The sequence below is a fragment of the Erithacus rubecula genome (assembly GCF_903797595.1).
Source record: "Erithacus rubecula genome assembly, chromosome: 18".
Taxonomy (NCBI): domain Eukaryota; kingdom Metazoa; phylum Chordata; class Aves; order Passeriformes; family Muscicapidae; genus Erithacus; species Erithacus rubecula.
Genome location: NC_136670.1, coordinates 8,248,409 through 8,276,161, shown reverse-complemented (window position 1 = coordinate 8,276,161; position 27,753 = coordinate 8,248,409). Strand labels below are relative to the sequence as shown.

Below are 27,753 nucleotides of genomic sequence, written 5' to 3'. Positions count from 1 at the left end.
CCTCTTCCTGGGGTCCGTATCAATTTAATTTACATGCTCAATGGCTTGGACTGCTTCATCCCTGCAGCCAAGCACTTTCTCCATCATTTACAGTTGCAGTGTGTGCCTGGGTGCTGCTCCTCGGCCTCCTCCTGCATCATGTGGTGGGAATGGTGGGGACAGTGGGAACAGTGACCAGGGGGCCAGAGCACTGGGGAATCACCACACTGGATTGTAAGGATCAGCTCTCATCCACAACCCACCTCTGCAACAAAGCCATGGTGCAAGAGGAGATGAGATGCCTTCCAGGGAGCACGTGGAAGAGGCAACACCACTGCTCCTGTTGCTCTTCCTCCTTTTCCTCCTCCTCCTCCTCTTCTTGCCTTTCCCAGCACAGCTCTGCCTGTGAAACAAAGCACTCCTCAGCATCTGCTTAACATTTGCTGCTCTTTTCAAGTCCATTCCTTGGCCCCCTCTGCTCAATAGCGCCTGAAAGTAACAACCGTGGGTGCCTTTATATTACATAATGTCCGAGGTTTGTACCTTACCCAGCCTGTAGCTGCTTGCTCTCTCTAACCCCAGGATGGCCAAACTCCCCTGTGTCCCCTCACCCTCATCCCATTCCTGGAGATGCAAAAGCAGAAAATAGACATGGTGACATTTTTCCCACGTGGAGCAGCTGTCAGGGTGAGCGACGGGCACCATTTACAGCCAGGAAGAGACCTCGAAGGTGCTGAAGGTGCTGCCTGGTCTCAGAGGGCCCGATAGCCACCCCCAGGCAGCCGAGCTCTCCCGGGAGCCTGGGAAGCTCGGATGTGCCTCATTTTATACAAAGGTGGGTTGTGCCTGTCCCTCCCACCCTGCTGAGCACCCTCCGCTCCACCGATAATCATACCTAGCAATTACACCGAGCTTTCCTGCTCTTTGCAGACGTTAATTAAGCTCTTTTCTCCGCAATGGAGACAAAGAGGGGAAAACCACGGGGAAACTCCCAGCTTGGGTTGGGCTTTTTTTTTTTTTTTTTTTATAACTGTGCCACAGGGCCTCCCAGTTCCCGGCCAGCACCGCAGGAGCCACACGCCGGTAATGGCAGGCAGGGTAGCCAACAGCAATGGTTGTTCTGGGTTCTGCTCTCACATGGCAAAATTAATGTGATTTCTCCTAATTTCTGGGCTACTGCTTGATCCTAGTGCGGCTCTGCATTCCCACAGCCGGTAACCAAGGCTGGCTCTGCCCTGCAGCACCTTCCCAGGTGCCACCAGCTCTGCAGGGTGACATCCCAAGCCTGGGACCTGGAAAAGTGCCCCATGGACATTGCAATAGGCTCGCACTCAGCATCATTCCCAGGGGCTGGGGTGGCTTTAAAAGGGGGGCTGCAGCACCCTGGGTTTAGATGGATTGATGGACGGGGAGGGCATCCTACCTGCACCTTTGTGGGCAGGACGATGAACAGGACACCCTGGAGAGAACAGTGACATACAGGGCACTGCCAACACCTGGGAAGGTAGGATGACAGGCAGGACACCCTGGAGGAAAGGATAACGGGCAGAACGACAAGCAGGTCATCCTGTCTGCATCTTGGAGAACAGGGTAAGGGGAAAGGAGACCTGCCTACAACCTGGAGGGCAGGACAACATCTTCCCTGAAGGGAAGGATGACAGGCAGGACACTCAGCACCCACACCCTGGAGGGCAGGACAGGCTGCCTGAACCCCGGAGGTGCGGACGGCAGCTCGGCACCCTGCCCGCATCCCGCAGGGACAGCGCAGCGCAGCCCTGCCCGCACCGGGCTCGGGCCGCACCTGCCCGGGACAGCCCGGCCCGGGGGGCGCTGCCCCGTCCCGCCCTCCCGGGGCGGCGCCCCCGCCCGTCCTCCCGGTGCCGATCCCGGTGCCGATCCCGGTGCCGGAGCCAGGCGAGGCCGGAGCGGCCCCGGTGGCGGCGGTGAGGGGCGCGGGGCGGGCCGGGCCGGGCCGGGCGGGGCGGGGAGCGCGCATGAGCCGCGGCGGCGGCGGCGGCGGCGGCGAGGGGCGGGCGGGGAGCGCGGCAGCGGAGCGCGGCGCCGCCGCGGGTGTGGGCGCGCCGGGAGCCCCGCACGGCGGCCCGGGGGCGGCGGGCGGCACCGCCTGGCCGGCCGGGGGGTGCCGGCCCTGCGCGCCCCGCAGCGCGGCCCGGCCCGCCGAGGTAAGCACCGAGCGGCCCCCGGCCCGCCCGGCCCCGCCGCGGGGACCCCCGCGCCCCGCTCCGCTCCGCTCCGCCCGCCGCCGCGTCGCCATTTTGCCGCTCGCTCTTCCCCTCCCGGAGCGCGGCCGGGCCGGGCCGGGCCCTCCGTCCCCTCGCTGCCGGGCCCGGCCCGCGGGGGAGTCCCGGCCGCCTGGCGGGGATGGGGCGCGGGCCCGGGGGGTGACAGGCCCGGGCGGCGCTGCCCGCGGGGTGACAGCGGGAGGGGCGGTTAGGGGACAGCGGGTGGCACGGCCGGGCCGGGAGGTGACAGGGCAGAGGTCTCCGTGCCCGAGAGGTGACAGCGGGACCGGGCAGGGCAGAGCTCCCCGCGCCCTGGAGGTGACAGCGGCACCGGGCACAGCTCCGCGCACCCGCTGACCCCCGGGACAGGGGACACCCCAGTTCCCGCCGCACGGTGTTTGTCATTGTCTGCCAGGCGTGTGCGGGCGCTTTTCCCTTCTTGTCAGTGCCCGGGGACAGAGAGGGGAGGGACGGGATAACGCGCCTCGAACAGAAACTTTACACCCTCGAAAGCCTCGTCTGCGCCTGGCCAGAGCCATGTGCGGCAGGAGCGCTGGGTGCGTGCCTCGGGTGAGGTTCTCGCTCCTGGGGAGCCGCGATGGCTGTCCCTGGTTCGGGAGATAGCGGCGGGATGCGCCGTGTCCCTGCGGAGCTGCCCGGCACCAGCCGTGCCAGGGAGGCAGCGCTTGCAGGGCTTCACTCCCACGTGCTTCCCTCCTGGGGAAACCTGCAGCGAGGGCGATTCTTCCAGAGGAAGCCTCCCCCTGTTTCCTTGTCTTTATTCCCTGGAAGTTTTCCCCAGCATCTCCGGTTCTGCCAGGAGTTGAGGGGAGGGAGCACAGCTCCTCTGACAGCGGCAGGGATGGCAGTGCCCTTTGGCATCCATCGTCTGTGCCGGTCTCATTGCTTCTCTGCTGGCACACAGCTTGTGCTGGGACAGGCAGTCCCTTGGCTTTCCATACCTCTGGAGCTGTTGGTAAATTATTGATGACAGGTGAAGCAGATTGACAGGTGACCAGGCAGTTGTCGTGCAGCAAAGTCCATCCACAGCGATGGGATTGGGATGGGAATCCCTGCAGAACTTGGGGTCATGATCTGCAGGTGACTTTCCCCTGGTAACTGCAAGGACGTTGTGAAAGGGTCGCAGCCATCCCTGGCTATGTACATGCTCCTTCAGGCCTGATCCATATTAATGGCCAGGCATTTCTGCATGGAATTATTTCCCCTTTACCATTCTATGCTGTGCAGAGCTGCCAGTGGCTTGGGAACAGTGCCATTCGTTCCCAAATGTCACTTCCCCCTTCCCACAGCCATGGGTTTCCTCTTTACCCTTGCTCCCAGCAGTGCCAGCTCGGCCTTCATTCATCACGTTTGGGTGCCTGCATTCACGGGAGCTTCTTTTTCCTGGAGCTCAACTGGATGTTTCCAAAATGTTGCCACAAAGTTCTGAAAAGTTACTTAGAAAGAGCTGGAGAGCTCATAAGATGCTACAGGCCCAACCTTCCCACAGCACATCCCACCTCGGCTGGTGGCCAGAACTTGTGGATACCTTCCATTCCCATTATCAGTTGCAAAAGTTTTCAGCAAAACCTTAAGGAAAGTGTAGAAGAGCATAGGCTGTTGTCTGCTTTCAGTGTGTGTTACTTAGAAATAAGTGAGAAGTTTAAACATTACCATAAAACCCCACAATGGGCTGATTTTTGTTCTGTGTCTCCAGGACAATTCCTCTGTGATCCCTGGGGTCATATCAATGGCCTGGGAGCAGATTTTGGCTCTTGCTGACTGGTTTGTGAGATTTTTATTTTTCATTTGGTTAAGAAATAAGGGGGGAAATACAAAGGAGTATTTGGTGTGGAAAAACAGAAGATTCAGAACCTCTTAAACTGGGCAGTGAGGATTCCTTTGAGAGGACTCATGTGTTAGGGGGAATGAGAGGTGTCCAGCTGCTGGAGCAGGGCTGAGCTGGGCACTTTAGATGTTTTCAGAGAGAAGAGTTGGGGTGATGCTCAGTGGTGTGCAGTGTCATGAGGTGCAGAGGTGAGCACCAGAGATGTCAACAAGGTCTGCCCTGACTGTCACCCTTTGAGTGTCACGTTTAGCTGGCCAGCAAGGCAGGCAGAGAGGTTCTGTGCTCCAAACCCTGTTGTGTTTTGGCACTAGCCCTGGCTGGATAAAGGTGTCAGTTGTGTGGGTTTCCCCTTGGTTTTCACCTCATTGTAAGCACAGAAATCTTGTTTTCAGCTTTCACTTCACTGTTTTTTCGTGAGTCTCTTTTTTTCCCTTTTTACTGTGAGCAGCTTGAGTGAGGATTGCTCAGAGGTGCCAGGAGGCAGCATGGGAAGGAAGGGGACTGGCACATTTGTCCCTGGAGGACTGGGGACAGTAGCAGTGCCCACACTGGTGGGAGGTGTATTTGGGAAAGGATCACAGGGACCCTTCTCTGTGCCTGCTCCAGGAAGGAGCCACTGTCAGGCAGGCTACAAACTCCTACCCAACTCTCCCACCAAAAGAGCCCAAATTAGTTGAATCAGCGATCCCCATGTTCAGCTCCAAATGCCACAGAACCAGTTTCCAAGGCTGGAATTTCTCACTTGATCTGATTAACCTTTGTGTCCATGCAAACAACCACATATGTGTCACCAGCCGAGCACATGCTGGAAGCTTTTGCCAGTTCTCAGAGCGTGTGGGCTGCATCCCACATGGAAAGTCCCCAATCCTACACAGAAAGTCCCAGGGGACACCTCAGAAAGGACAGCTGGACCCTCATGTCCCACATGTTGGTGTCGTGGCTGGCAATCTGGCCACACAGGAGATGCTCCTCCATCCCTCTGGGCATGAGGATGAGTGTGGATGCTTTGGGAATCAGCTCCTTTGAGTTAAATGATGCTAAACATGGGAGGAATTGCATGTGATGAGTCAAATCTGTGTTTTAAAAAAACCCATGGGTGACGAGGCTGGCATCCTGTCCCAGGAAAGGTCTCAAGGTCATGGTGGTCCAAGGAATCTCTTCCCAAGGGCCTGATGCTCTCATTGTGGGGGCATGGAGGACTTCTTTTCCCCACATCCATATATGGCATTTCCCAGAGCAGCCCCCATCCTCAGATGTGCTTGTGCTGTTGGGAGGGGAGGAAGGAACTTGAAGCTGGAGGCAGAGCCAGTCATGCTGTGGGCTTCCTCTTGGCACTGCAGAATGGAGGGGTGTCCTACTGCCCACTTCCAGCAGGAGTGAGAGTGGGCCTTGTGTGATAATTCCTGACGTTCATTATTTATAGAGAAGCCAAATTGAATTATTAATACGGAAAATTCAGATAACATTAACAATTCTCAGTTTATAACAGTTTCCCATTAATAAGGAAAATTGGAAATTTATCATTACATCTGTTCATTAAAACTCACTTTTTTTTTTTTTTTTTTTTTTTGCTTTTGGTGTCTTAAATGAAAGCGGAGAAATAAACGAAGAGGAAAAGCCATTTATTCACTACTTCTCTGGGCAAAGTCAGCCCATAATTTTTAATAAAGTCTTTGCCATTGTATGTGAAGGGGAAGCCAGGCTGTAATGAAAGCAGCTTTCCAGCCATGTCTGTGGCGTTCCTCAACTGTAGAACAAATACTCGGAAGCACGTCCCGTTTCTTCTCTTTGTGGGAATCTTGAAGCTGCGTGATGGTTTTCTCATTTCCCTCCCTCCCTCCCTCCCCAGCAGCTCTCCTTGCTTTCACCATGTGTTGTTCCCAGCTCCGAGGAGTGAATTTTAACGCCTCTCCTGCTCCTTTCAGAGATGGCGGATTCCTATACCTGTAAAGGTGGAAGGAAAACTGCAGGCTCCAACAAACCCACTGCCAGCAAAGAAAGCAGGACAGAGACGAGGATAAACCCGCCAGCAGAGCTGCCCAAGCTGGGTAAGGAACTGATTTGTCCTTTCAGTGGAGGTGGATGGGGTGGAGAGGATGAGCCCAGTGGCAGGAGTTGGGGGATGGCTGCCAAAACAAGTGGCCTGGGTCTCGGTGTGTCTCTGCTCTCACTTTGACTCACCAGTGAGGGCTGTGCTGGCCAAGAAGCCCCAGCCCTGGGAGCTGCAGAGAGCTGGTCCCTGGGAGCAGGAGGGGAGGGCTGGAGATGATCTCTCCCTTCGGAGAGGCGTGTGTCTGGCTTAACGAGATGGGTGTCTCGCCGCCTATTTATCGTGTTGGTAGCTAAGTGTTACATCAAAGGATGGAAAGGCTTAAATGAGTTCAGGCCATCTGCTGCCTCCCGTGTGAGGCCCCCGGGGTGGAGGCTTGTGAGTGTACTAGCCCCGGGGGACCCTCACACTAAGGGCTGTCACGCTGATGGATGGCTGATTTCTCTATCCAGGAATCTCCAGGCCCAAGGAGATTTTTCCTCCTGTGTGTTTTTGCTGGGCAGATCCCCTCTATGAGAGAGGGTCACACTGCCTTTACCTTGCTAAGGGCAGCTCTGCATGCTGAGGGGTGCCTGCAGAGAGGGAGAGGGTTGGACCCCACTGATGTAGATCAGATAGGGCTTCCAAAATCAGTGGCTTTGTGGGGAAGTGCGTGTGCCCTAAATGTTTCCCAGATGCCCCTGTTACCTTGAGGGGATTGAAGCCATAATTGCTAACAGAGGAGGATAACTTATTGCTAAAGGGAATGAACTCCAGCTGTCCACAATATGAACACGCCTGTGTTCAAGAGACTGTTTTTCCCTGTGCCACATCTTATCAGCACCTCATTTGCAAGGGAGCTGGCAATGTCTTCCAGAGGGGCATCTCCATCCTTGCTAGGACAGAGAATGGCCAGCCTAGAGCTGAGGGCACCAGGCAGGCAGCAGGAATCTGGGGCTGGGCAGCAGAATCACTGGGACAGTGGTTCCTCCAGCATGGCTGCTGATATGTGCTGTGTCTGTTTGCAGGAAATGTAACCAGTGACAAAACTGAAGGCAGGAAGAAAGGAAGACCCAAGGCTGAGAACCAGGCACTGAAAGATATCCCTGTAAGACTCCACACACTCCAGTCCCTGAGCCCTCCCTGCTTCACTCTGTCTGACATGCCCTGCAGTGTGCCCTCCAGCCAGCCCCATTCTAGGATTAAATCTGCCTTCTCTGTGGTTCAATCTTCAGAGTAGCCTTGTCTTGGACTGAGCAAGATCTTGGTCCCCCAAGCTCTATAAGCAGGCATCCAGCATCTTCCAAAACCCCGGTTAAGGAGCTGTAACCCTTTCCAGTCTCACTTTCCCAGGGCCATGTCCAGATGACTGGATCCTGTCAAAGCCGTGTCAGGCTTGGCTAATGAGCCAGCAGCAATGGCAAGGGGGTGATTTATACCCTGCAGAGTTGTGCAGTTTAATTCCTGCCTGGTGGCATGGACAACACATGGAGCAGTTTGTCATGAGAGCAGGGGCATAGGGTGATTTATGGAGTAGATGAAATGTGGGGTGATTAAATCAGCCGGGTGACTTCAGGCCTGATTTATTCCCCAGCCTGGTAGGGAGTGTGTGTGCTCTCTGGGAGGCACAGCAAGGTAAAGCCTCAGCAGGAAGCATCAGCCTATGGAGCCTGCAGCATCTGTCCCAGCAGCTCTCACTGGAGTGAGCATTGTTACACTGAAACACCCCTGGGGTCCACTTCATGGCTGTGTGGTGGAAGGGGTGGATGGGAATCATCAGAGGTCTCATGCTCCCAGCTCCCTTGGGATGCTCCATCACACACCCAGGCACAGGGTGCTCTTTACTCAGCTATCTCTTGTTTCTCCTGTTCCCAGCTCCCCCTGATGAACCAGTGGAAGGATGAATTCAAAGCCCACTCTAGGGTGAAATGTCCCAATTCAGGCTGCTGGCTGGAGTTCCCCAGCATTTATGGCTTGAAGTACCACTACCAGCGCTGCCAAGGGGTAAGGAGGAGACTGGAGAACTGTCTGTCCTTTCCAGTGGCTGGCTCTCCCATTACCATCTGCAGGGTAATGCTGCTTTCAGGCCTTAAACACCAGGAAAAACATGAGGTGAAAATGGGGAGGGCAGAGATAGGCCAGGAGCAGTTTGTGAGGTGTGTGTGTGTGAGAGGGACTGAGCTCTCTGCAGCTCAGTGTGAGGTCTGGCCCAGAGTGATCATGGACTTATGGTAACTGTTTGGAAGGGCAGAAGGGTATTCCACATGATTTATGTTCATGCCTGCATCAGAAAAAGCCTCTCTCTTGTGATCTAATGTCTGTGCTCACCTGCCCCTCCCTGCTCCATGCAGGGTGCAATCTCAGAGAAGCTGACATACTCGTGCTCATACTGCGAAGCTGCCTTCAGCTCCAAAACCCAGCTGGAAAAGCATCGGCTCTGGAATCACTTGGACCGGCCAGTTCCAACCAGCAAAGCAGAAAACAAAGTGCCCAAGGCCATTGGGAAGAGCAGTGGAAAGAAAAGGTACCAGGCTGTGGCTGGGCTGCATGGCAGTGGCACAGGGATGGCTGGGAGAAGGGGAACATGCCTGCTTCCATTCCTACAACCCGGGCTGGTGAGGGGGGAGAGGTGTCAGGACACTTATCTAACAACCCCTCTTTAAACAAGCCCTCTGTGCTTTGCCCTAGACCTGCTGAGAGTTCAGCTTGCCCCACCATCCATCCCAAACAGGCAAAGATGGAAAAAGCCGTGGCCCAGGAGCACGCGGAGAATGGCGAGTGCCTGGCGGAGAGCCGGGAGAGCAAGGAGTTCCAGATTGCAGCAGCTGAGGCCATGGCAGCTGCCACCCCCACGGCCAAGTCCTCCAGTGGCAAGGATGCTGGGCAGCAGAGGGGCAGCCAGGCCTCCCTGCAGGAGGAAGATCCTGAGAGGATGAAGCACAGTAAGATTAGAGCCCAGAGCTACACTGGTTCAGGAGCCCAGAGAGAGCTGTACCAAGAGAAGGGGATGTGCAGCCAGCACTGCTGCAAGTGTCTCTCTGAATCCAAGGATAGCCAAGCCTTGTTTCCAGACCTTGCCCTGCTCTCTAGTTTTTTGCAGCTTCACTGGGAGTCAAAACCCAGTTGTAAATGTGGTAGAAATATTTCTAAAGGACCTGTGTGATGACTGAATTTGATGATCTTAGAGATCTTTTCCAATCTTAACAATCCCATGTTAGGATTGGAAATGGGTTGAATTCCTGGCAGCACAGCAAGCTGCCATGTCAGCCTGCCTGTCCTCACTCAGTGTGTCAGGTTAAACCAGGATGGTTCTGGCAAAACCATTTTCCTGAAGGATTGGGACAGGGTAAGGAAGCTCCATTTGCCCATGGTCACTGCAGAGCTGGTGTAGGGCAGTGGTTGTCTCCATCAACCACTGTGTTTAGGGTTCCACTGCTTGCAGCACCAAAGCAAACTACCACAGCCACATGTGGGAACTGCTTAGCTTTTGCCCTAGACAGAGCCAACACTTTCCCTCATTGAATTAATCCTGAATAACAGATTTATATTGGTTTTGTGGAGTGGGAAGTAGCAGTCAGTTGATGTTTAGTGGGTGGGTGCTTCATCTGACAGCCTTTGACCCACTCCTAACATGGAGTGTGTGCCTACCCCATGCCCCAGGACCGATGAATCTCCTTGACAGTACAGTTATTTGACCAAATCTCTCTCTCTGTTTCTCTCTTTTGAGTCAGGAAGGAAACAGAAAACTCCTAAGAAGTTTACGGGGGAGCAGCCATCCATCTCGGGGACATTTGGACTGAAAGGTAATACAGGACAACTCTGGTCATCTGTAGGGTTGTATCTTCCCCCTGGGCATTGCAGGGAAGCTCCTTCCCCAGGAGCCAGACAAAGCCCAAGGATCTCACACTGGAGGAATTGGCACCTTTTACCATGAGAGAGACATAAAAGGAGCGAAAAGCAGCCGCAGAGCTGGGACTGATAACAACCCTGTCTGCTCTGTTCTGGAGCCTGGCACTGGGAAATGAGGGAAGAGAGGAAAGGATCCGTGTATGTTCATCTGTAACACAAGAGTAACAAGCTGCTGACACCAGGGAGATACGAGAAACATCATCCCATCTCCATCCCACCATCCCAGGGTGTCGCAGCGTTCCCAGCGGCGTCGGAAGGAATTCTGCTGCGTAGAAAGGCGGCTGCTGACGCACCCATCCCTCAGACTCCATCTCCAGGCTGGTCGCCCACATCCAGGAGAAGGAATCCAAGGGAGAGGAGAGGGGTTGCTGGGATGTTTGCTGAGAGGAGGCCCAGGAATTGGCTGCTGCAGCCTGACAAAGCAAGAGCAAGTGGGACTTTGGTCATGCTCCATAAATACACCCAGCTGGGCTGGGAAGGAGGGGGAAATCCTGGAGCATCCCTGGAATGAGAGCAACTGGATTCAGGCTGACTATGAGAGAAATAGAAAGAGGATTTCCAGGCACTGCAGGAGGCAGCACCTTCCAATATGAGGCACTCAGGGGAGAGGCACTAATGGCTTTGAAGGAATTGAGCACTGACGAGCAGGCTGGATGTGGTCTCTGTGATTTCCTTTGGTCTGGCTCCTGGGAAGTCTGGGCTTGTTTCCCTTATCTTCCCCACAGAGGCACTGCCAGAGACTGAAGCATCTGCTGTGGGTTCCTGGAGAACAAGATGTCCCCATGGCCCACAGCCCCAGATAGAAAGTGAAAGGGGGCAGGCATTTGCCAGCACTCCCCAAGTTCCCTGTGGCAGTCACTTCCCAAAGATGAGGGTGCCCCAGCACGTCATGGGGTGCTGTCTCCATTCAGACCCTGGATTTGCAAGAGTTACAACTCCCAGGTTTAGGAGCATGTGGACCCTCATGGGACAGGTGTGGATCTGACCATGGTTCTCACCTCATTGCCTCCAGCACCCTTTGTGGAAACACAGACACAGGGCTGAACTGCACATGGATTTGGGGATCCAGGGGAGTTAAACAGCATTTCCAGTGCAGGAACATAGCAGGAACATCCCTTTTACACACTGAATTTGCTGTTCCAATTCCTCCTTTCACTTTCTTGGAAAACACCCCATTCCCTTCTCCCCAACCAGTCTGCCTGGTTGGAAGAGAGTCACCCTACCTCACTTTGCCATGGAGTTTCCATAGTTCATAAACTTGTGCTGGGGGAAATGATGCTGTTGCTAAAACACCACAAGCTGTTAGAATATTGCTTGTCATAATTATGGACCTGAGCCTACATGCACAGCCTTGGCAGACATGCAGCCAGCCCAGTATCCCTGGCTTAGAGAAACTTTTTACCTGTTAAATGTGAGTTGCTCTAAAGGCGTTGAAAGAAGTAGTGAATAAAAATCCTCTTTCTTTACAGGTCTTGTCAAAGCAGAGGACAAAGCAAAAGCTCATCGAGCCAAGAAGCTAGAGGGAAATGCAAACATGGAGGAGCTGAAAAAGAAACCTCCAGGAGTTGGTGTGAAGAAGGAAACATCTGTGCATCCACCAGCAGGTGAGGCAGCAGCTCTGTGTGCAGTGTAGCTGCTTTTCTGTGCACTACCCCAAGCCTGCATGGTCCCTACCTTCATGCCTCCATCTCCACCTCCACCTGCAGCTTGTGGTTCCCACACCCCTCAGGTAGTTTGCTGGGTGAGTTTTCTGAAAGGTTTGTCAGAAGAAGCAGCACAAAGTCAGATGCAGGAGCACACAGCTCCTGCCATTTTGGGATATAACACAGATGTGAGCACAGCCACTGCTGCTAAAATGTTGGTGCCACCACAATTGACATCCTGAGGGTCACCTTACCTTCAGTTCTCTGCCAGGTCAACGTGGTGAAAGTGCTGGGAGTTGAGAGCCAAGTTCCACCTGGCTTCACTGTGAGTCAGCCTGTGACCCATGTGATGATGGCATTTTTCTAGCATCATTCCCATCAATGACACCAGTGCATAACTCTGGGCATAATTACACCTTCCCTGTATGTAATGCCTCGAGGTGCAGCCTACACCCAGCACAGGTTGCTTGCTTTCCCTGAGAGCTCTGACAGCAGGAGGAACACAGGATGTGCAAGATAAACACAGCTGCAGTGCCTTGCACTGCTTTCAAATTCAAATAAACGACTCTCTGATCTCACAGCTATGCAAGAGCATCCAAATAAACAGACTTGGCAGATTTTATTCAGCCCAGGCTTCCCTTGCTGGAAGACCAGTGCTGCTCTGCTGAGAACATGGCGTGAACTCTAGGCCTGCAGGCTGCTTTTGGCCCCACATATCTCTTATTTGGGGTTTTTTAAAGGCCAGTCACAGCCATTCAAATAAACAGATGCCTGGAAGCCAGCAATCCCCCAGCTTCCTCTGTCTGCTGGGAAGAGGATTGCCAGAGAAGCTTTCCAGGCACACGTCCGGATGGAGCTGAGACTCTCACCTTTGTTTCACTCCCGCTAATTGTTTCTTTTGGCTGGGGGAAGTTATTCCAAGCAGGGCAAGATCAGGTGGCTGGGGGCATCATCATCTTTTTATAACTCCCAGTGTGCAGGATACCAGAGTGGTTGGAAAGACCTGGGTGTTTCCCCAGGTCACCAGGTCTGGTAACTCCACATAAAATGACCCAGTGACCCAGTTTACTTGGGCAGCTGCAAGAGATGGAGCAGGGAGAGCTGCATAGTTCATGTCCAGTTTTGGCTTTGCCTGGGAGAGTGTATCTCTTTTTTTAACATCAGGAACTTTCTCACTTCACTGCTTTTCAACTTATCAAATCAAGCAGGCGAGGCAGGTTGGATGTAACACCTCTCTCCTCTCCCTCAGCAGCAAACCCAGAGGACCAGTGGCAGCGGGAGATCAGTGAGAAGGGGGAAGTTTCCTGTCCAACCTGCAGTATTATAACCAGGAAAACTATTGTGGGACTCAAAAAGCACATGGATGTCTGCCAGAAAGTAAGGTCTTGCTTTATTCAGTCAAACACATGGATTTTGGAGGGGAATGGATGTGGACATGTGCCTCTCATAAATGTACAGTGGTGCTCCTAAAACCTTTCTGGACTGTGCTTGATTGTTGACACAGTAATCTTAGCACTTGATGGAGCACTTGTTGGTCATCTTCAGCTTACTAGCTGACTTGCATTGACCCAGAGGGATTTGGACCCTAATTTTCAGCAATTCTGAATCCCTTTGTGATCTGGGCCCCTTGCCCCAGTGTCTCAACAGAGACAGGTATTTCTAGTAGCTAAACAAATAGTTTTAAGACTGGAGAGACTGTTGGAGCTGTCTCTAATCTGGCCTGCTCTGGAGCCCTGGCTGTGAGGTTTCACTGTGTGCTGTGCCTGGTATCAGACCAGATAAACTGGTTGCATGAGAGTGTGTCTCAGGGAGACCCTGAGCCTGGATGTGCTCAGGCAGGCTGTCAGGATGCAGGGGTTCAGTAATGGTGCAGTGAAAAATAGTCTGTGTGCCACACCACCATCCATCAGAGCACAGGATCACGTCTTCATCCGTCACCTGGCGGAGCCGTCGCCACAGAAAGCCAACGTGGGATCGATGCCTCCTGCTTTGAAAATATGTGGCTGGGCTTTGATTCCACATTCATTTTCTGTAAATGCTCCCCCAGCCATTGCATTGCTGTGTATACAGCAGTGGGAGGCTGCTGTCCCTCCCAAACCCTGTACTACAGCAACACTGGGCAGAATCCTGCCGCCTCCAATACGCTCCTGGCCTCAGTGGAGTGAGGATCCTGGCCATCATTGGTTGTATTTCCTCCACTTTGGAGCATCTCCCAAGCCAGGCTGGCTCTGTGCAGGCTGTACAGCCAGAGGATTTGCTGAGCAGGGCTCTGCTGGAGCAGTCTGTGGTGTCTTTCCTGCTGGAAATATGCCAACCCCATATTCAGCCAAAGATCTGGGGCTCCAGCCCTTGGAGTGGGTGTTCTGTCAGACTTCCTGAGAGGGAGAGTCCTTGCCAGAGCTGGCTATGGTGCTGTGGGAGCTGGGATGCTTCATGCTAAGCTCCAGGTGTGTGAGCAGAGGTTCAGCTCTCAGCATTCCATCTCTAAGATGTACCTGTGGCACAACCTTAGTGAGATCCTGCTGCTACAGCCACCCTATCAGAAGCCATCCTGGGGTTGAGGCATCTCCTCTTCTTTAATGACTGATATATTCCTTAGCTGGACAGTGGGAAAAGGATGTGCAGTCTGCACCTGTTTCCTTTGGTTTTGGAATGGAAATAAGAGATGGATAGGGTTGCAACATTCTTAGTCCTGAAGGAGGCAAGGGCAGTTATATCCTCCTGGTATCCCAGGTGGGAGGGCTTGTTGGAATATGGGCTTGGTATGTTTTTAAGTGTTGACCAGAGGAGTAAATCCCAAATTAGCTGCTAGTAGCATCTAATGAGTCAAGGAGCTGTTAGCATCCACCTTGTTAGGATCAAGTGCTTGGGTCTGGGACAGGATTAACTGATGGGAGCACAGGTACCATGAGTCACTCCCAACTGACTGCAGTGAGTCTATTCTTCCTTTTCTCAGAGTTCCATAATGAGGAGAGATTTGCAGATCCATCTTCATTGCCTCTCTAGCTTTTAGTTCAGTCTTGCTTGACCTTCACCACTCTCCCTTCAATCATCTGTCAGGAGAAGCAGGAATTACCATGGCCAGCCAGGCACTAGCTCCCTGTCAAGATACTCTGTCTCTTGGTGCCCAAAGCATGAACCTCCTGAGTCAATAAATTCTGGTCCCTTCCCCAGCAAAAGTCAAGATCTGCTCACCCACTGTGCAAGTACCCCTTGTCCCTCGGGGTTTGCAGTTAATGCATCTCCCCATGCACTCAAGGCTGAGTTGGGTCAAACAGCAGGGCAATGAGAGGCAGAAAATACCCTCCTGTGGTTGTGTCCTTAATTTCACAGAGCCCAGGCACCCAGAAATGGCCCTGTACACCAGCATCTGTCTTACTTAACAGGGCTGCAGAGCACAGTCCACTGGCACTGGTTGATCAAAGCTTCTTCTCTCTCTAACTCTTTAACAGGAAAAGTAAGACACCAGATCCAGATGTTTTCAGCCAGTGAGGCTTTAAATCTAAATCCAAAATGGAATGTTTTCCAAAAATTGGGGCATGTGGGTTTGATAACAGCATCCAGGACAACTGAACTGCAGGCAGGGCTTGGGATGGGAAACAGGGATGCTGTGTTGCCTGCTGGGTCCCACCACTGGGTAATGGTGCAGCAACAGCCACCCATGGGGTTATTGACTAGTAGCAGTCTTTGGAAGGGTGTGGCCTGTCTGGTGACTTGTCTTTAATTCCTTCAGCTGCAGGATGCCTTGAAGTGTCAGCACTGCAAGAAGCAGTTCAAGTCCAAAGCTGGGCTGAATTACCACACCATGGCTGAACATGTCAGCAAGGTAAGGGAGCTGGGCTGTGCTTGTCCTGTGCTTCCTTTCTCCATGCAGGATATGAAGCCATCCATCAAAAGTCCTCTTTCCATGATCTTTGTGAAGGAGGGATCCACCTTTGGAGCATTTCACACGCTGCTCAGCCTGGATGGTGGCCTTCCCCCTTCCTGCCAAGGAAAGCATTTCCTTCTCAGGTAGTGAGTTTAGGCTCATGTTGATCCTGATAAGTAGAGCAGAGGACTGAAAAAATAAAACAGGGTTTCAGATCCCAACATGGAGGAAGATCTGGTGAGTATGGTGAGGTGGCTTTTGAGTGGCAAAGCTCTGCCTCCAAAACTGTGCCTGCAAATCTGGGACTGATGGGTTCTGCCTTGCACCAATCTCAAAATCTGCTCTTTAGCTCTCCATCATGCATGGGAGAAGCAGCCACAAAATTTATCATGAATAAATTTTGCAGGCACTAGTTTAGATGCTGTTTTAAAAGTCTGTTTTTGTACATCCCTGGGCAAGGCATAACTACATTTCTGCATGTCCCATGCTTACCAGTTGTGACTTGTCTTTTACCTGTGCCTTAATCTCCTGCTCTTCAGTCTCACTGAATCCTCTGTGCAGGAACTGCTCCTGGGTTTCTCATCTGGCCCTTTGGGTGTAATCACAAGAAAGGCATGAGCAGATCCAGTGAAGCAGTGGGAGATCCAGCTCTCCTAGTGAGAGGTTCCCTCCAGCCCAGGGCAGCTCCCTGCAAGGCAGGGCTTTACCATCCACTCCTGGCACAGAGGACATGAGTAAATGGTTGACTCTGTTGCTTCTGTTACTTCCTTGTTTCCAGCCTGTTCCTGTGGAAACCGCTGGACTTGGTGAACAGGAAGAGCGGGAAAGGCTGAGGAAAGTGCTAAAGCAGATGGGAAAACTGAAATGCCCCAATGAGGTACGAGAACAATTCTTGTTTCTCGTTCTGTGAAAAGGTGGAAGGAGTGAGTCCCAGAAGGGGACATGTACTCTCCAGGCATCCCTTGGCATGTGCTTGATGTTTCCACCTTAGCTCAGCCATCCCAATCCCTGTCCCACTGGCTCTCCAGCAACAGGACAGCCCAGCAGGAGGGTGGGCACAGGGCAGACTGAGGAGCGCTGCAGGGCAGGATCTGCCTCCTGAGCTCAGAAGGGGCACAGCCTGCCCTGGGCACAGTGTAAAACCAAAGCAAACCCCAGCAAAAGCAGAGCCGAGCGGGTTGCAGACAAGTCACGAACAGGTAAGGGAGGCGTGTGGCAGAGGTTTGTCCCGCGGGTGCTTTGCTCTCCCTGCAGGCAGTGCCTCCCCCGTGCCTTCCCTCCCGCTGCCTGCTGCTGTGTGTCTGTCCTGACAGCTCTGGTGTGTTGGGGCAGGGCGTGCCAGGGGCAGGGACAGCTCCTCCCATCCCTCCAGGACACTGTCTGTCGTGCCTGTGCCTGGCTCTTTGGGAACTGTCAAATTCCCCAACACTTGGGGAGGATGGATTGGCAGAGCTGCTCTTTGGAGTGGGCTCCTCGGGAATGTTCCTCCCTGGAGAAACGACACCCCAACCTTTCACTGTGGCCACATGAAGCCCCAGCCCTCCTTAACCCTCCCCTTCTCCCCATCTCCATAGGGCTGCGTGGCCAACTTCTCCAGCCTGATGGGCTACCAGTACCACCAGAAGCGGTGTGGCAAGCAGCTTGCCGAGGCCGACAAGCCCGTGTTCAGCTGCCCACACTGCGGCAAGAAGTACAAATCCAAGGCTGGCCACGACTACCACGTGCGGTCAGAGCACCCGGCGCCGGTGAGCGCCGCGGACGCCAGCGCAGCCCGGGGAGCCGCCCCCGGGGGGGACTGCAGAGCGCCAGAGCCCGCGGGCAGGACAGAGCCGGCCAAGGCCGCGCCGCCCAAGGCAGGTGCAGGCGTCGGGCCAGTGTTGTTCCCTCCCTCAATCACCGTGCACGTGTGTTGTACCATGCAGTGTCGGCAGGGGGAACAGGGTACACCCTCCTCCTCCCCTCCAAAAATGCTGTTGGTGAGAGTGGTCAGCAGCATTCCCTTTCCCCAGTGCCCACAGGGCTGTGCTCCAGCACACTGTGCGTCTGTGCTCTGCAGGAAAAAGAAACAGACCTCAGGCTGCTCCCTCACAAGCGCCAGCTGCTTGCCAGTGCTGGGGTGGCAGGATCTGTCCCTGGGGAGCATCCCTTTCTGTTGTGTTGATCCCTGTTGACACTAATCACTCCCTAACTCTAATAACTGGAGACATTTGTACACGTGGGAGCACGGAGGGACACAGTCTATGGCTGCTGCTGGGCTGGGGTGGGGTGTTCCCCTTGCTCCCATGCTCCAGTGCAGAGGCACAAAGCAAATCTGGAAGCACAGAGCCCAAATCCCAGCACCCCTGTCCCGGGGCTGGAGAGCTCACTTGCTTTCTTGCCATGCTCTTCCTGACTCTCTCTTGCAGCCTCCAGAGGAGCCAGAGGTGAAGCCAGAGCCTGCTCCTGTAGAAGATTTTGAGAGGACCCCGAGCGGCCGCATCCGCCGGACGTCAGCCCAAGTCGCCGTCTTCCACCTCCAGGAGATAGCAGAGGATGAGCTGGCCAGGGACTGGACCAAGCGGAGGATGAAGGATGACCTGGTGCCTGAAACAAAGCGGGTGAGCAGCCTCCAGTTCTCCTTTTGGTTTTTGCACTAGCTGCACACAGTGATCCCAGGATTCCAGCCTGGCTCCAGCTGTACACGGAGATTCCAGGATTCCAGCCTGGCTCCAGCTGTACACGGAGATTCCAGGATTCCAGCCTGGCTCCAGCTGGTTGAGGGCTCACATGTCTCACTTGCTGTGCCTTAAATTAATTAGCTGTGATGGCAGATTTATTGCTGAAGAGCCCACCCAGCACAGGCTGAGCCGCTGTGGTCTGGAGGCTCCCAGCAGCAGGCAGCTGTGCCCTTTGGAGGAAGAGGTGATGCACTGGGAAGAGAGCAAGGTCTGGCCCCGAGAGTGTTGGGGTGAGAGGTCATTTCTGGTCCATGCTGAGCAGGGAAGTAGAGGCTGGCAGCCAAGAGGAGCACGTGAAGAGATCGGATCTGAAACCATCTCTCTTGTGCTGTCAGAGAGCAAAGATGCCCCAGGCAGAATTCCCTCCCTTTCACATCTTTTTCTTAACTTCTGGGAGATACTTTCCTGGAGGTAGAAGGCCTGCAGCATCCCAGAACAGCACTCCTGGGAGCAGAGGAAGGCAGAGAGTGGAGACAGCACTGAGCCCTGCAAGCTCCAGCAGCAGTGCACTCGTGGCTCAGTGCTGTGGGGTTTGCTCAGGGCCCCAGCAGGCTTGGGCTTTTTGTAAGCATTGGAGTGAGTACACATTAAACCAAACCTCCCTTCTGGCTGTGGGAGGAGGTGATTATTCCTGGGAGTGTACTAAAGCTGAAATTCCCTCCAGGTATGCTCCTTCTGGACTGTAAAAGGAAGTAAATCATAAACCTTTTCAGTGTAAAGGGGGAAAAAAGAGGCAATAGGAGTTGTTTCTGTTTGCCAGGATTCAATGCAGAGCTCTTCTGCAAGTCTCTGCATGAGGTGCAGTCTGTTTCCTGAGCAGGTGACTCTGCAGTTAGGTGCCAAGCCTGTTCCCTGCTCTGAAGAATTGGGCATCTCTTGTCCAGTGCTCTGAAATTCACCCTGGCAAGATATTTGGCACATTGCAAAGATGGAAGTGAGGATCAGAGGGCATCAGGAGAGTGTGAATAGTCCCAGCCCAGAGGACTACCTCAAGCCATGAGAACAGCCCAAGGTTAGAGCCATCTTGGAGAAGTGATGGGGGTCACTCCCATGAAAAGGGGTGGCAGGAGAGAACAGCTTACACCAAAATGCCCTCCTGCTGCCACAGACTGTCCCATGCTGTCCTGGCACCTATGTGTGATCAGCAGAAGTGCCACCATGGTCCTGCAGAGACCCAGAGAAGCTCAGCCTGGCTCAGCTCTGGTCTGCACGTGGTGGGCAGCTGGAAATCCAGCACAGAAACAAACCAGCAGCTTCTTTACCCCCCTTGGCATCCCAGTGAAGCACTGGCACAGAAGGGGATCCAGCTGCAGCACTGCCATCCACCTTGGGGCAGAGCTGGACATTTCAGGGCCAGAACTGCTTGCAAACTTTTATTTCCCCAGTGCTTGGTGTTGCTATTGTTGGTTTCCAGATGACTTCAGCTGCAATGCATTAATAACTTTAAAAAACCAAGCCCAAAGTAGCTATTTCAGATACAGTGAAAGAAGGTGTGCTGCTCTCTTTTCCCCTCTCCTCTCTCAGCTCTTTTATTATTCTCTTTACTCTTGGAATTGTTCCCTTTACTCCTAACTTTGGGTATTTTCTTTTGGAATTGAGGGAGCAGCCAGGACCCCAGGCCTGGACCAGGGGCACATGCTCAGGCTGACAAAGGCATCGTAAAGGTCTCAGCACTGGTGTAATTGCTCCATGAAGTGCTGGTGGGTTTTTTTAATGAGACAGTTCTTGTGTTCAGAGTCTGATTGTTTAAGTTGAACTGAGCCCCATCTCAGTGCTAAAAAGCAAAGCATTGCTGTGAGGCTGGCAGAAGCAGTTTTGCATTAAAGATGGGAAAGGGGGGAATCGGGTCAGTTCCCACACGGCAAAACAAGGCTCTTGATTTGGAGGATCAAGAGACCTCAGGCCCTGCATGAAATCCCACATGGGTTTTGGAGGGAGTTGGTGTAGTGGGTGAATCTGTGCACAGCCGTGCATGTGCCTGTGAGTCTTGCAGTGGCTGTCACGTTCCCTTGACAACACTTTTTAATCTGTTCAGTCTATGACATTTTTTCTTGAGTGATGCTGGGAGGAGGTGGGAGGCAGGTTCTGCCCAGGCAGGCTGGTGGGAGCTTGCTGACTTCAGCACGCTCTGAGCTGCTCTGCTCAGCCACGGTTTGCATTGCTCAGGACTGCTCTGCCTTTACAAGCTGGTTCAGTTCAGGGTGGAGAAAGAAACCTCCAGGCAGGTGCCCAATTTGGCCTCATTTCAGTCCCAAAACAGAACTGCCTGTGGGAGAGCCTTGTGCCACATGAGAGGCTCAGAGCAGCTGGCAGTGTCCCCATGCCCCTGTGCCCACCCCACCAAGCACATGTGGTGGCCCTCCCTGAGAGAGCTGAGAGCCCAGAGCCACTGGAGCAGCAGGAAGATAAACACCAGTTCATCTTGACCAGGGCACTAGGGACTGGTGGGAACTGATGGAATTCCCAGAACGGCCACCACACCACCACCTCTTCTTCCCCGAGTCATGCCCAGACATTGGGAGTATGCTGCTGGGCCTGCAGACCCTGTACTGATGTGGAGAGAAGTGGAATGTCAGGGATCAGCAGCAGATTGCAGCTGCTCCTTCACATTTTCAGCAAACCCTAGGGATTTCCAGGATTCCAAAGGGACAGGTGCTTCCCAGCTCTGGTCTGTAGCCAGTGGTGGATGGATACACCCAAACCAAACTTGCTGCAGCACAGGACAAGCTGCATCCCTGAACTCTCCAGTTCCCCACTGTGATCCCAGCAGTCAGTGTAGGTTTCAAGGAAGCTGATGAAGAAAGCCACCCCTCTCTGTCCCTTTTCCAGGCAGCAAACCCTTTTCCCAGGGGAAGGCACAGCTCCTCATCAAGCTGATGGGATACAGGGGCTCTCAGCCTGGCAGCAGGAGCAGCCCCACTGCAGCCCCTCTCTGTGGCCACATTGCTGCTGGCCCCAGCCAGGGAGAGGGATGCTGGGTTTGGATCCTGTTGGTGGCCTGTGGTGGGATGCATTTGCCTTTCCCCGGGAGGATGGATTCCTTCACACCAAAGCAATGGCATCAGAATAAACGATTGCTGCTCCATCCCAGGCCTGCGCTGCCTTCGCTCTGCGCTAACCAAATCCAGCATTTCTAAATATACACTGGAGTCTTATTTTCTCGCTCCGATCCTTATTTGCCTCCAGATAAGCTGAAACAGATGGGGTGTTTCACAACAGCCTCTTGCTGGGGATGTCAGATGGGGAAGGGCACACCCCTGATGCTTTTCTGGGAAAAATCCCCTCTCCAGAAGCTCCATGAAGATGATGTGCCGACCCTCCTCTGACTTTGCTGGGGCTGTCACCTGCCCGTGAGCAGCCTTGATGCTACAGGTTCCCAGCTCATGGCAGTGGCTCTGGGATGTAGTGGAGGAGGAGAAACAACCTCTTTGAGAAGAGGGAAGAGGCATCTAAGAGGCAGAAAGGGAGAAAATGCTGTGGAAATTCCACTATTTCACAGTGTGATGCTTTCTTGGTAGAGCTTGAGGTGGGGTTCCTTGCTTCAAGGTGCTGGAGGTTGTGATGGGCTCCTGCAGGAAGGGATGCAGTGCTCCACTGTGGGATACATGGACACTCCACTTGCTTCCCATGGCTCAGGGTCTCAGTGTCAGTAGGGACAGCCATCGAGTCTGCACATCCCTGTGGAGTCTGGTGCCGTGGGGTGCAAAGGATCCGGAGCAAGGGGCAGCCATAGGCCAGTCATAAAGCTAAAGGGGAAAAGTCATCTCCAGGCTTGAGGTTTTATACTGGAACCAGGATAAATTCCAGAGCAGAAGAGGCTGGCTTGGATTTGTCCCCCAAAACAATGGCCCTGCAATGCAGGCAGGAGCCAGGCTGAGCCCTGCAGACTCATGGCACTGGGGGCCAAACCGGATCCAGCTCCAGCTGGGGCCGAGTCCATCCTTCCTGCCCTTGCTCAGCAGAGCTGGCATGGTGTGGGCCTCCTGTGGGACCTGGCTGCTGGCCAGCACCTCTGGCTGCATTTTGCCTTCACAGCATCATCCACACCTTCCACAGGATGAAGGGAGAACTGTGCCTTGTGCTGGGGACCTGAGTAAGGCTTCAGGGGTACTCTTCAGCTGAGACATCCTGCATGGTTCTCATTTGCTGTGATATATTTTGGGGAAGGGGAGAGCTGTCTAGGGAGCAGAGAGGATTGAAATATGAAAGTTAATTAAATAAAACCATCAGTCAAAGGAAACAAACCTTCCCAGCCCAGCATCCTTCAACTGTTCAGAAGAGATGGGCTGTAGCCAAAACCAGTTGTAGTCGTTTAATGATTTGGCCATGAAAATTTTCACTTACAGGCTGTTTGAGGAAAATAAATGGAAAAGAAAAAAAAAAAAATATAAAATATTCCATGCCTGGGGCTCCCTCTTAATAGAGACATAAAGATGACTTTGACATTCCCAGAACCGCAGCGCCCTGGGAAGACATGGGATTTGCATGTTATTGTGCAGGACTGTTGGGGGAGAGCAGGGAGGGATTTTTCTCTGGAGTGGGAAAGCAGAGCAGCAGAGTCCAGATCTCTGAACATCCCCCCTCGCCTCCTCCCCAGGGATGCACGGAGGGAGAGGTTGTTGCTGGGGCTGTGTGCGGTTACCGTTAATGTTTGCTCATTCATGGGATTGATTGGGTTTTAATTATGGAGGCTCTTTGGCATCCTGGCTCTCAGTATCAATGGCAAAAAGGGACTCCTGTGTTCTCCCCTGGAGGTGGCATTGCCTTCCCCGGGCTGGGGACCAAGCTCTTGGTAGATGCACCATCCCAGAGCTTCAAAGAGCTCTGCTGGCATCTCCCCCAGCCACAAAGCACGACAGAATTGCAGCATGCTGGGGCTCGGGGGAGTTTCCCACATCCACATCCGCCCTAGCAGTGTTCACAGTGCCATTTCACAGGCCCTGTGCCCTGCCCAGTGCTCCCTGACCCAGCCATGCCCTGCCACGTGCCAAGGGGAGGGCTGCAGGGGTACATGGATCACTTCAGTTTGAGTGGAAAGGAGAGGCTGGCATCTAAGCCTTGAACATCCTGAGCTTCTCTTTGCAGGGAGGTTTGGGAACAGCTGGGGGGAGCTGGACAAAGGCAGATTCGCAGCTTTATCAGCATGTTCAGGAAAAGTCACAGCTGGAAAAGAAATCCAGCCAGCTTCCTGCTACTTCCAAACCATCAGCTCTGGGACCTCGGGGAATGCTTGGCCTGGTTTGCACCTCTGCAAGCACCTTTTGGCCATGCATCCTCTCCATCCAGCATGGATGCAGGGGTGCAGTAGCATCCTGTGCTCAGAGCATGGAGAGTGGCACATGCTTGGGTACCCACACCTGCACTGTGCCATCTGTGGGCTCACCCAGCACTGCTCCCACTCGGAAGGCTTGGGGCTCAGAGCCAAAACAACATCCAGTGGCTCTAGCAGAGCTCAGCAGGCTGGGCTGGGAGTTGTGCTGGTGTGGCTGTGCAGCCTGGTGTCCTCTGCAGACCTTGGCACAGTGGCTCAGGTCAGGCTGGGAGCAGCCCTGCAGGTAGGGCCAGGCACAGTGGCTGGGAGGCCGGAGATGCCTGGAGCAGCCACAGCTGCCTTGGCTTGTGCTGAGCCCCAGAACTGGAGTTGGGAAGGCCCTTCCCGCTATGCTAACCCTCAAAGTCGCTAATAAAGCGCTAATTAAAAGCACTTGGAAGGAGCTGCCCTGCCAGAAGGAGAGGCAGAGACACAAAAGCCTTTCATTGTTTAACGGGTTGTGCCCATTCATCCATGGAAGGCAGCCATGGAGGCTCCTGGCCCCTCTGCCCAGTGTGCAGGGTTGTTTATTCCCCTGGTTATAAAACAGCAGAAGGGCTGTGCCAACACTGTGCACCCAAAAGCCCGGGTTCAGTCCCTGTGGGCATGGACCCAGGAGCAGGAGCCTCACCTCTCCTGTTTGCCAGGGACTCCTCACTGGTGGCAGGGCAGTGGCCAGAGTCACCTCCCTGCTCTGTGGTGCCCGGGGGTGAGAATGTCATCTCTGGGGGAAGCCTCCCAAGTAGTTTTCAGCTCCTATTCACTTGGGAGCAGGGCAAGACCCTTGTGAAGAGGCAGGACCGTGGACCAGGCTGGGGTGTGCAGCTCTGCTAATCAACTGCTATTGTTCACAGCTCAATTACACCCGACCAGGGCTTCCAAAGCTCAATCCCAGGCTGCTGGAAAACTGGAAGAATGAAGTGAAGGAGAAGGGCCGCATCAACTGTCCTAACAACGTAAGGATCGTCTCTTCTTCCATGCGCTGGCTGGTCTCCATCTGCAGGAGGAACAGGGAGTTTCTGGGGCAGAAACCCACCAAAAATGGTTCTTATTGGGCCCCTGATCACAGTGATGCTCAGACACACCTTTCACCTCCTTCCCTTGAGCTTGCTGCTGTGCCTGGTTAAAGCATGTCCCATCTTTGTGATTCTCCTCGTGTGCTGAAGCCACCAGGCTTGGGGACAGGGCCACCCTTGGGCTAACAGTGCAGCATTGCCCAATTTGAGCTCTGGAGCTGCTTTTGAGAAGCTCCCAAGATCCTGACAGGGGTCCTGATAGGGTGAAGGCTGCACATCCTGCACAGCCTTTTGATGCAGAGAACCTGTTTCTTTCAGAGTTAAGCCTAGATAGATTTAAGCCAAGCTTTTTAAAGCCCTGTGACAAACACAAACCTCAGGGCACGGTGCGTGTGCCTCATCTCGCTGTGAGACACAGCCTTGGCCCGAGCTGACAGAGAGGTGAACCCCACCCTGGTGCTGAGCCTGGATTTATGTCCCAAACAAAGCCTTGCTAATGGGAGTTCTGAAGGAGGCAGTTCCCACAAGGCCAGGGGAGCCGGGCTGGCTAATTAATGTCATACACAGGCACTTGGAAAAGACGTTGCTCAGAAACTGGTCATGCTGCTGCCTGGGTGATTTCTCCTCTCCATTAAGCCTCTGCTGTGGCTCCAAGAACTCCTGTAGCCCAGCAGGACCTCCCAACAGCTCACAAATGTAGGTTTTCCACGGAGACATTTAGGGGAGACGTTTTTCAGCCCGTTGCAGAGGGATGTGGCCACATGACTCCCATTAGCACTAATGGGAAACGTGTGAGCAGAGCCCTCGGCGCCTCGCAGAGCATTAACCTCACCCTGCTCAGCCTGGACCGGTGGCCGTGCTGGCTCAGCAGGCTCCTGGCCACGGCTCAGAGGAAGGCAGGGATGAGGGGGATCGTGTCTAACCCTGCTTTGTTTTTTCCTGCAGTGCTGTGAAGCCATTTACTCCAGTGTCTCGGGGCTGAAAGCTCACCTGGCCAACTGCAACAAGGTAGGTCCTGCCTTTTACACCCTTTTCTCAGAGGTGGCTTTGGTGTTGGGTTTTCTTTTCCCCTCCCCTGCTGGTTTGGAAGGAACAAGCCAAGGGGCAGTGGCACAGGTTAAAGGATGGTGGCTGCTGGAGGTGTGGTGGCAGTGCTGCTCCAAGTGAGTTGTCACCCGGCAGATGGAGGCAGAGAGGCTCGAGCTGAGCAGATGGGATGGAGGGGATGTAGCTGCTATTCCAGTTATAGAGAAAAGGTCCCACAACACGGACTTCTCACCCAAGCCCAGACCTCTGACACACACAGTGTCATAGAAACATAGCAGTGGGTCTAAGTCCTGCTGCCTCATGTCCTCCTGTGCCCAGCTGGTCCCTCCAGACCCCAAATCATTCACAAGCCCTTGGCTAAACACTGCCAGCATGTCAACAACCACACATCAGCCACAGCAGCTCAGAGCCAACGAGCTGGGTGCTGGAAACTGAATGTTTCCTGAGGCAGCTGGGAATCAGGAGTCTTCTTCCATCAATTTGAGTAGCCCTACAGCCCCTCTGGAAGCCCAGCTGGAGGGATGCTGGTGTGGTTCCTCCTGGGATAAGCTGACTGTGGAAGAAGCAGCTGGTCTGTGCAGAGACCAGTGCCTTCCCACAGGATGGATGGAGCAGCCCTGAGCTCCAGTGCCCTGTAGCTGCCCCAGGGGAGGGATCAGGAGCTCTGTGTAGGTCCCTCAAATTGGAACCAAGTAAGAGCTGCTAAAGCTTTATACCCTGAAACATTTCCAGCTGCAGCTTCCATTGAATGGAGCTTCCAGGAGGCAGCTCCAATACATACCCTGTGGTTATTAAAAACACCAACTCCCTCACTCCTCCAGCGCTAGCTGGAACAGCAGCCCTTAATGAGATCATTTAGAAAATGGGCTGCAGAGATCCGGCAGGAGAAGCTGGATTTATGCAGGATAAAAGAGCAAATACAGAAGACCAGGACAGCTCCTTCTCTGAGAGAAAATGGAGCTGATTTCTGGTTGGTTCTGTGCATGAGAAGCAGCCAGGATCTGCATGAACATTTCCATGAACGACAGAGCTGCACCCTATAAACCTGGCACAGCTGGGGCCAGGTATTGGGAGTCAGCAGTGGGGAGTTGCTCTGCAATTCCCACACTGCCATCAGCAGGATTCTTCCCCTTAAGGGAGATGATTTACTTTGAATACATGTGCCAACAAATTTGGTATAAATAAATCACAACCCCTCCAGAACTGGTCTGTGATTCCTGCTGTAAAATCCTGCAGAACTGGTTGCAATACATAGAGCCTTAGCAAGAGCAGAGGCTGCTCCCAGGCAGCACCTCATCCTCAGTGGGCATTGATGCACCAGGATGATTTTGCACAAGGATTCCTGAAGCCAGGCCTGTCCTCTCCTGAAATGAGAGACCTGTCTAAGTCAAGATTTACAGCTATGGAGAAATTCCCAGGGAGGAAATATACGGCCCAGAGGGGCCCATCCATAACCCCCTCGTCAATAGAGAGCACATTATCTGCCACGTGCCGTGACCTGCAGCAGAGCCGGCAGATCTGTCATCCCACCAGGGCGCTGCTGACAGGAATCCAGCAGCCACCCTGGCTCTTTGACAATGTGACAGGAAAATTAGGTGAGTGTTGGACATAAATCTGATGGTGGTTCAGTCCCAGGGGATCACAGATCTGCTGACAGCAAGGACATGGGGCAATGGCTCCATCACCAGGTGTTGGGGACACACAGGCTGCAGCACGAGTGGCGTGGCCTGAAACTCAGGATGTGGCTGTGAGCTCCTGGCCCAGCACCGAGGCTGGCAGAGGTCTGGTGCTTCAGGCATGAGGGTTACTTTTGTGTCCCTTTGAGGTCACAGGAGGGTCACAGCCAGGGGAGGGTCACCCCTTAGGGCGCTTTGGGCTCTGCAGGAGCTGCTGTGTCTTGCAGGGGGATCACTCAGTGGGCAAGTACCGCTGCCTCCTGTGCCAGAAGGAGTTCAGCTCCGAGAGTGGCGTCAAGTACCACATTATCAAGGCTCACTCGGAGGTAAGGAAGGAGCTGGAGCTGGGCTGGGCTGGTCCCAGCTCCAGCACATGCACCCTTGGGCTGTCTCCATCCATCCATCCATCCATCCATCCATCCATCCATCCATCCATCCATCCATCCATCCATCCATCCATCCCTGT

The 27,753-nt window shown here is 53.8% G+C and overlaps 1 protein-coding gene across 7 annotated transcripts in view; it reads left to right on the top strand.

Moving 5' to 3' along the window:
* The first annotated feature begins 1,802 nt into the window (after nt 1-1,802).
* Nucleotides 1,803-27,753, top strand: part of ZNF512B (zinc finger protein 512B) — a 29,919-nt gene continuing 3,968 nt past the window's right edge. The window contains exons 1-16 of one of the 7 annotated variants that reach the window (XM_079321636.1): nt 1,808-1,922; nt 5,997-6,119; nt 7,129-7,208; nt 7,976-8,104; nt 8,452-8,624; nt 8,789-9,042; nt 9,832-9,903; nt 11,479-11,613; nt 12,905-13,029; nt 15,386-15,478; nt 16,299-16,397; nt 17,095-17,373; nt 17,926-18,117; nt 24,403-24,504; nt 25,510-25,572; nt 27,515-27,613. In XM_079321636.1, the coding sequence (XP_079177762.1) occupies nt 5,999-6,119; nt 7,129-7,208; nt 7,976-8,104; nt 8,452-8,624; nt 8,789-9,042; nt 9,832-9,903; nt 11,479-11,613; nt 12,905-13,029; nt 15,386-15,478; nt 16,299-16,397; nt 17,095-17,373; nt 17,926-18,117; nt 24,403-24,504; nt 25,510-25,572; nt 27,515-27,613 (2,016 nt within the window). In that variant the 5' untranslated portion in view covers nt 1,808-1,922; nt 5,997-5,998. Of the gene's footprint in view, nt 1,923-2,006; nt 2,163-5,996; nt 6,120-7,128; nt 7,209-7,975; nt 8,105-8,451; nt 8,625-8,788; nt 9,043-9,831; nt 9,904-11,478; nt 11,614-12,901; nt 13,030-15,385; nt 15,479-16,298; nt 16,398-17,094; nt 17,888-17,925; nt 18,118-24,402; nt 24,505-25,509; nt 25,573-27,514; nt 27,614-27,753 lie in introns of those variants that run through there. The other 6 variants (XM_079321639.1, XM_079321638.1, XM_079321635.1 and 3 more) reach the window with 6 other exon arrangements.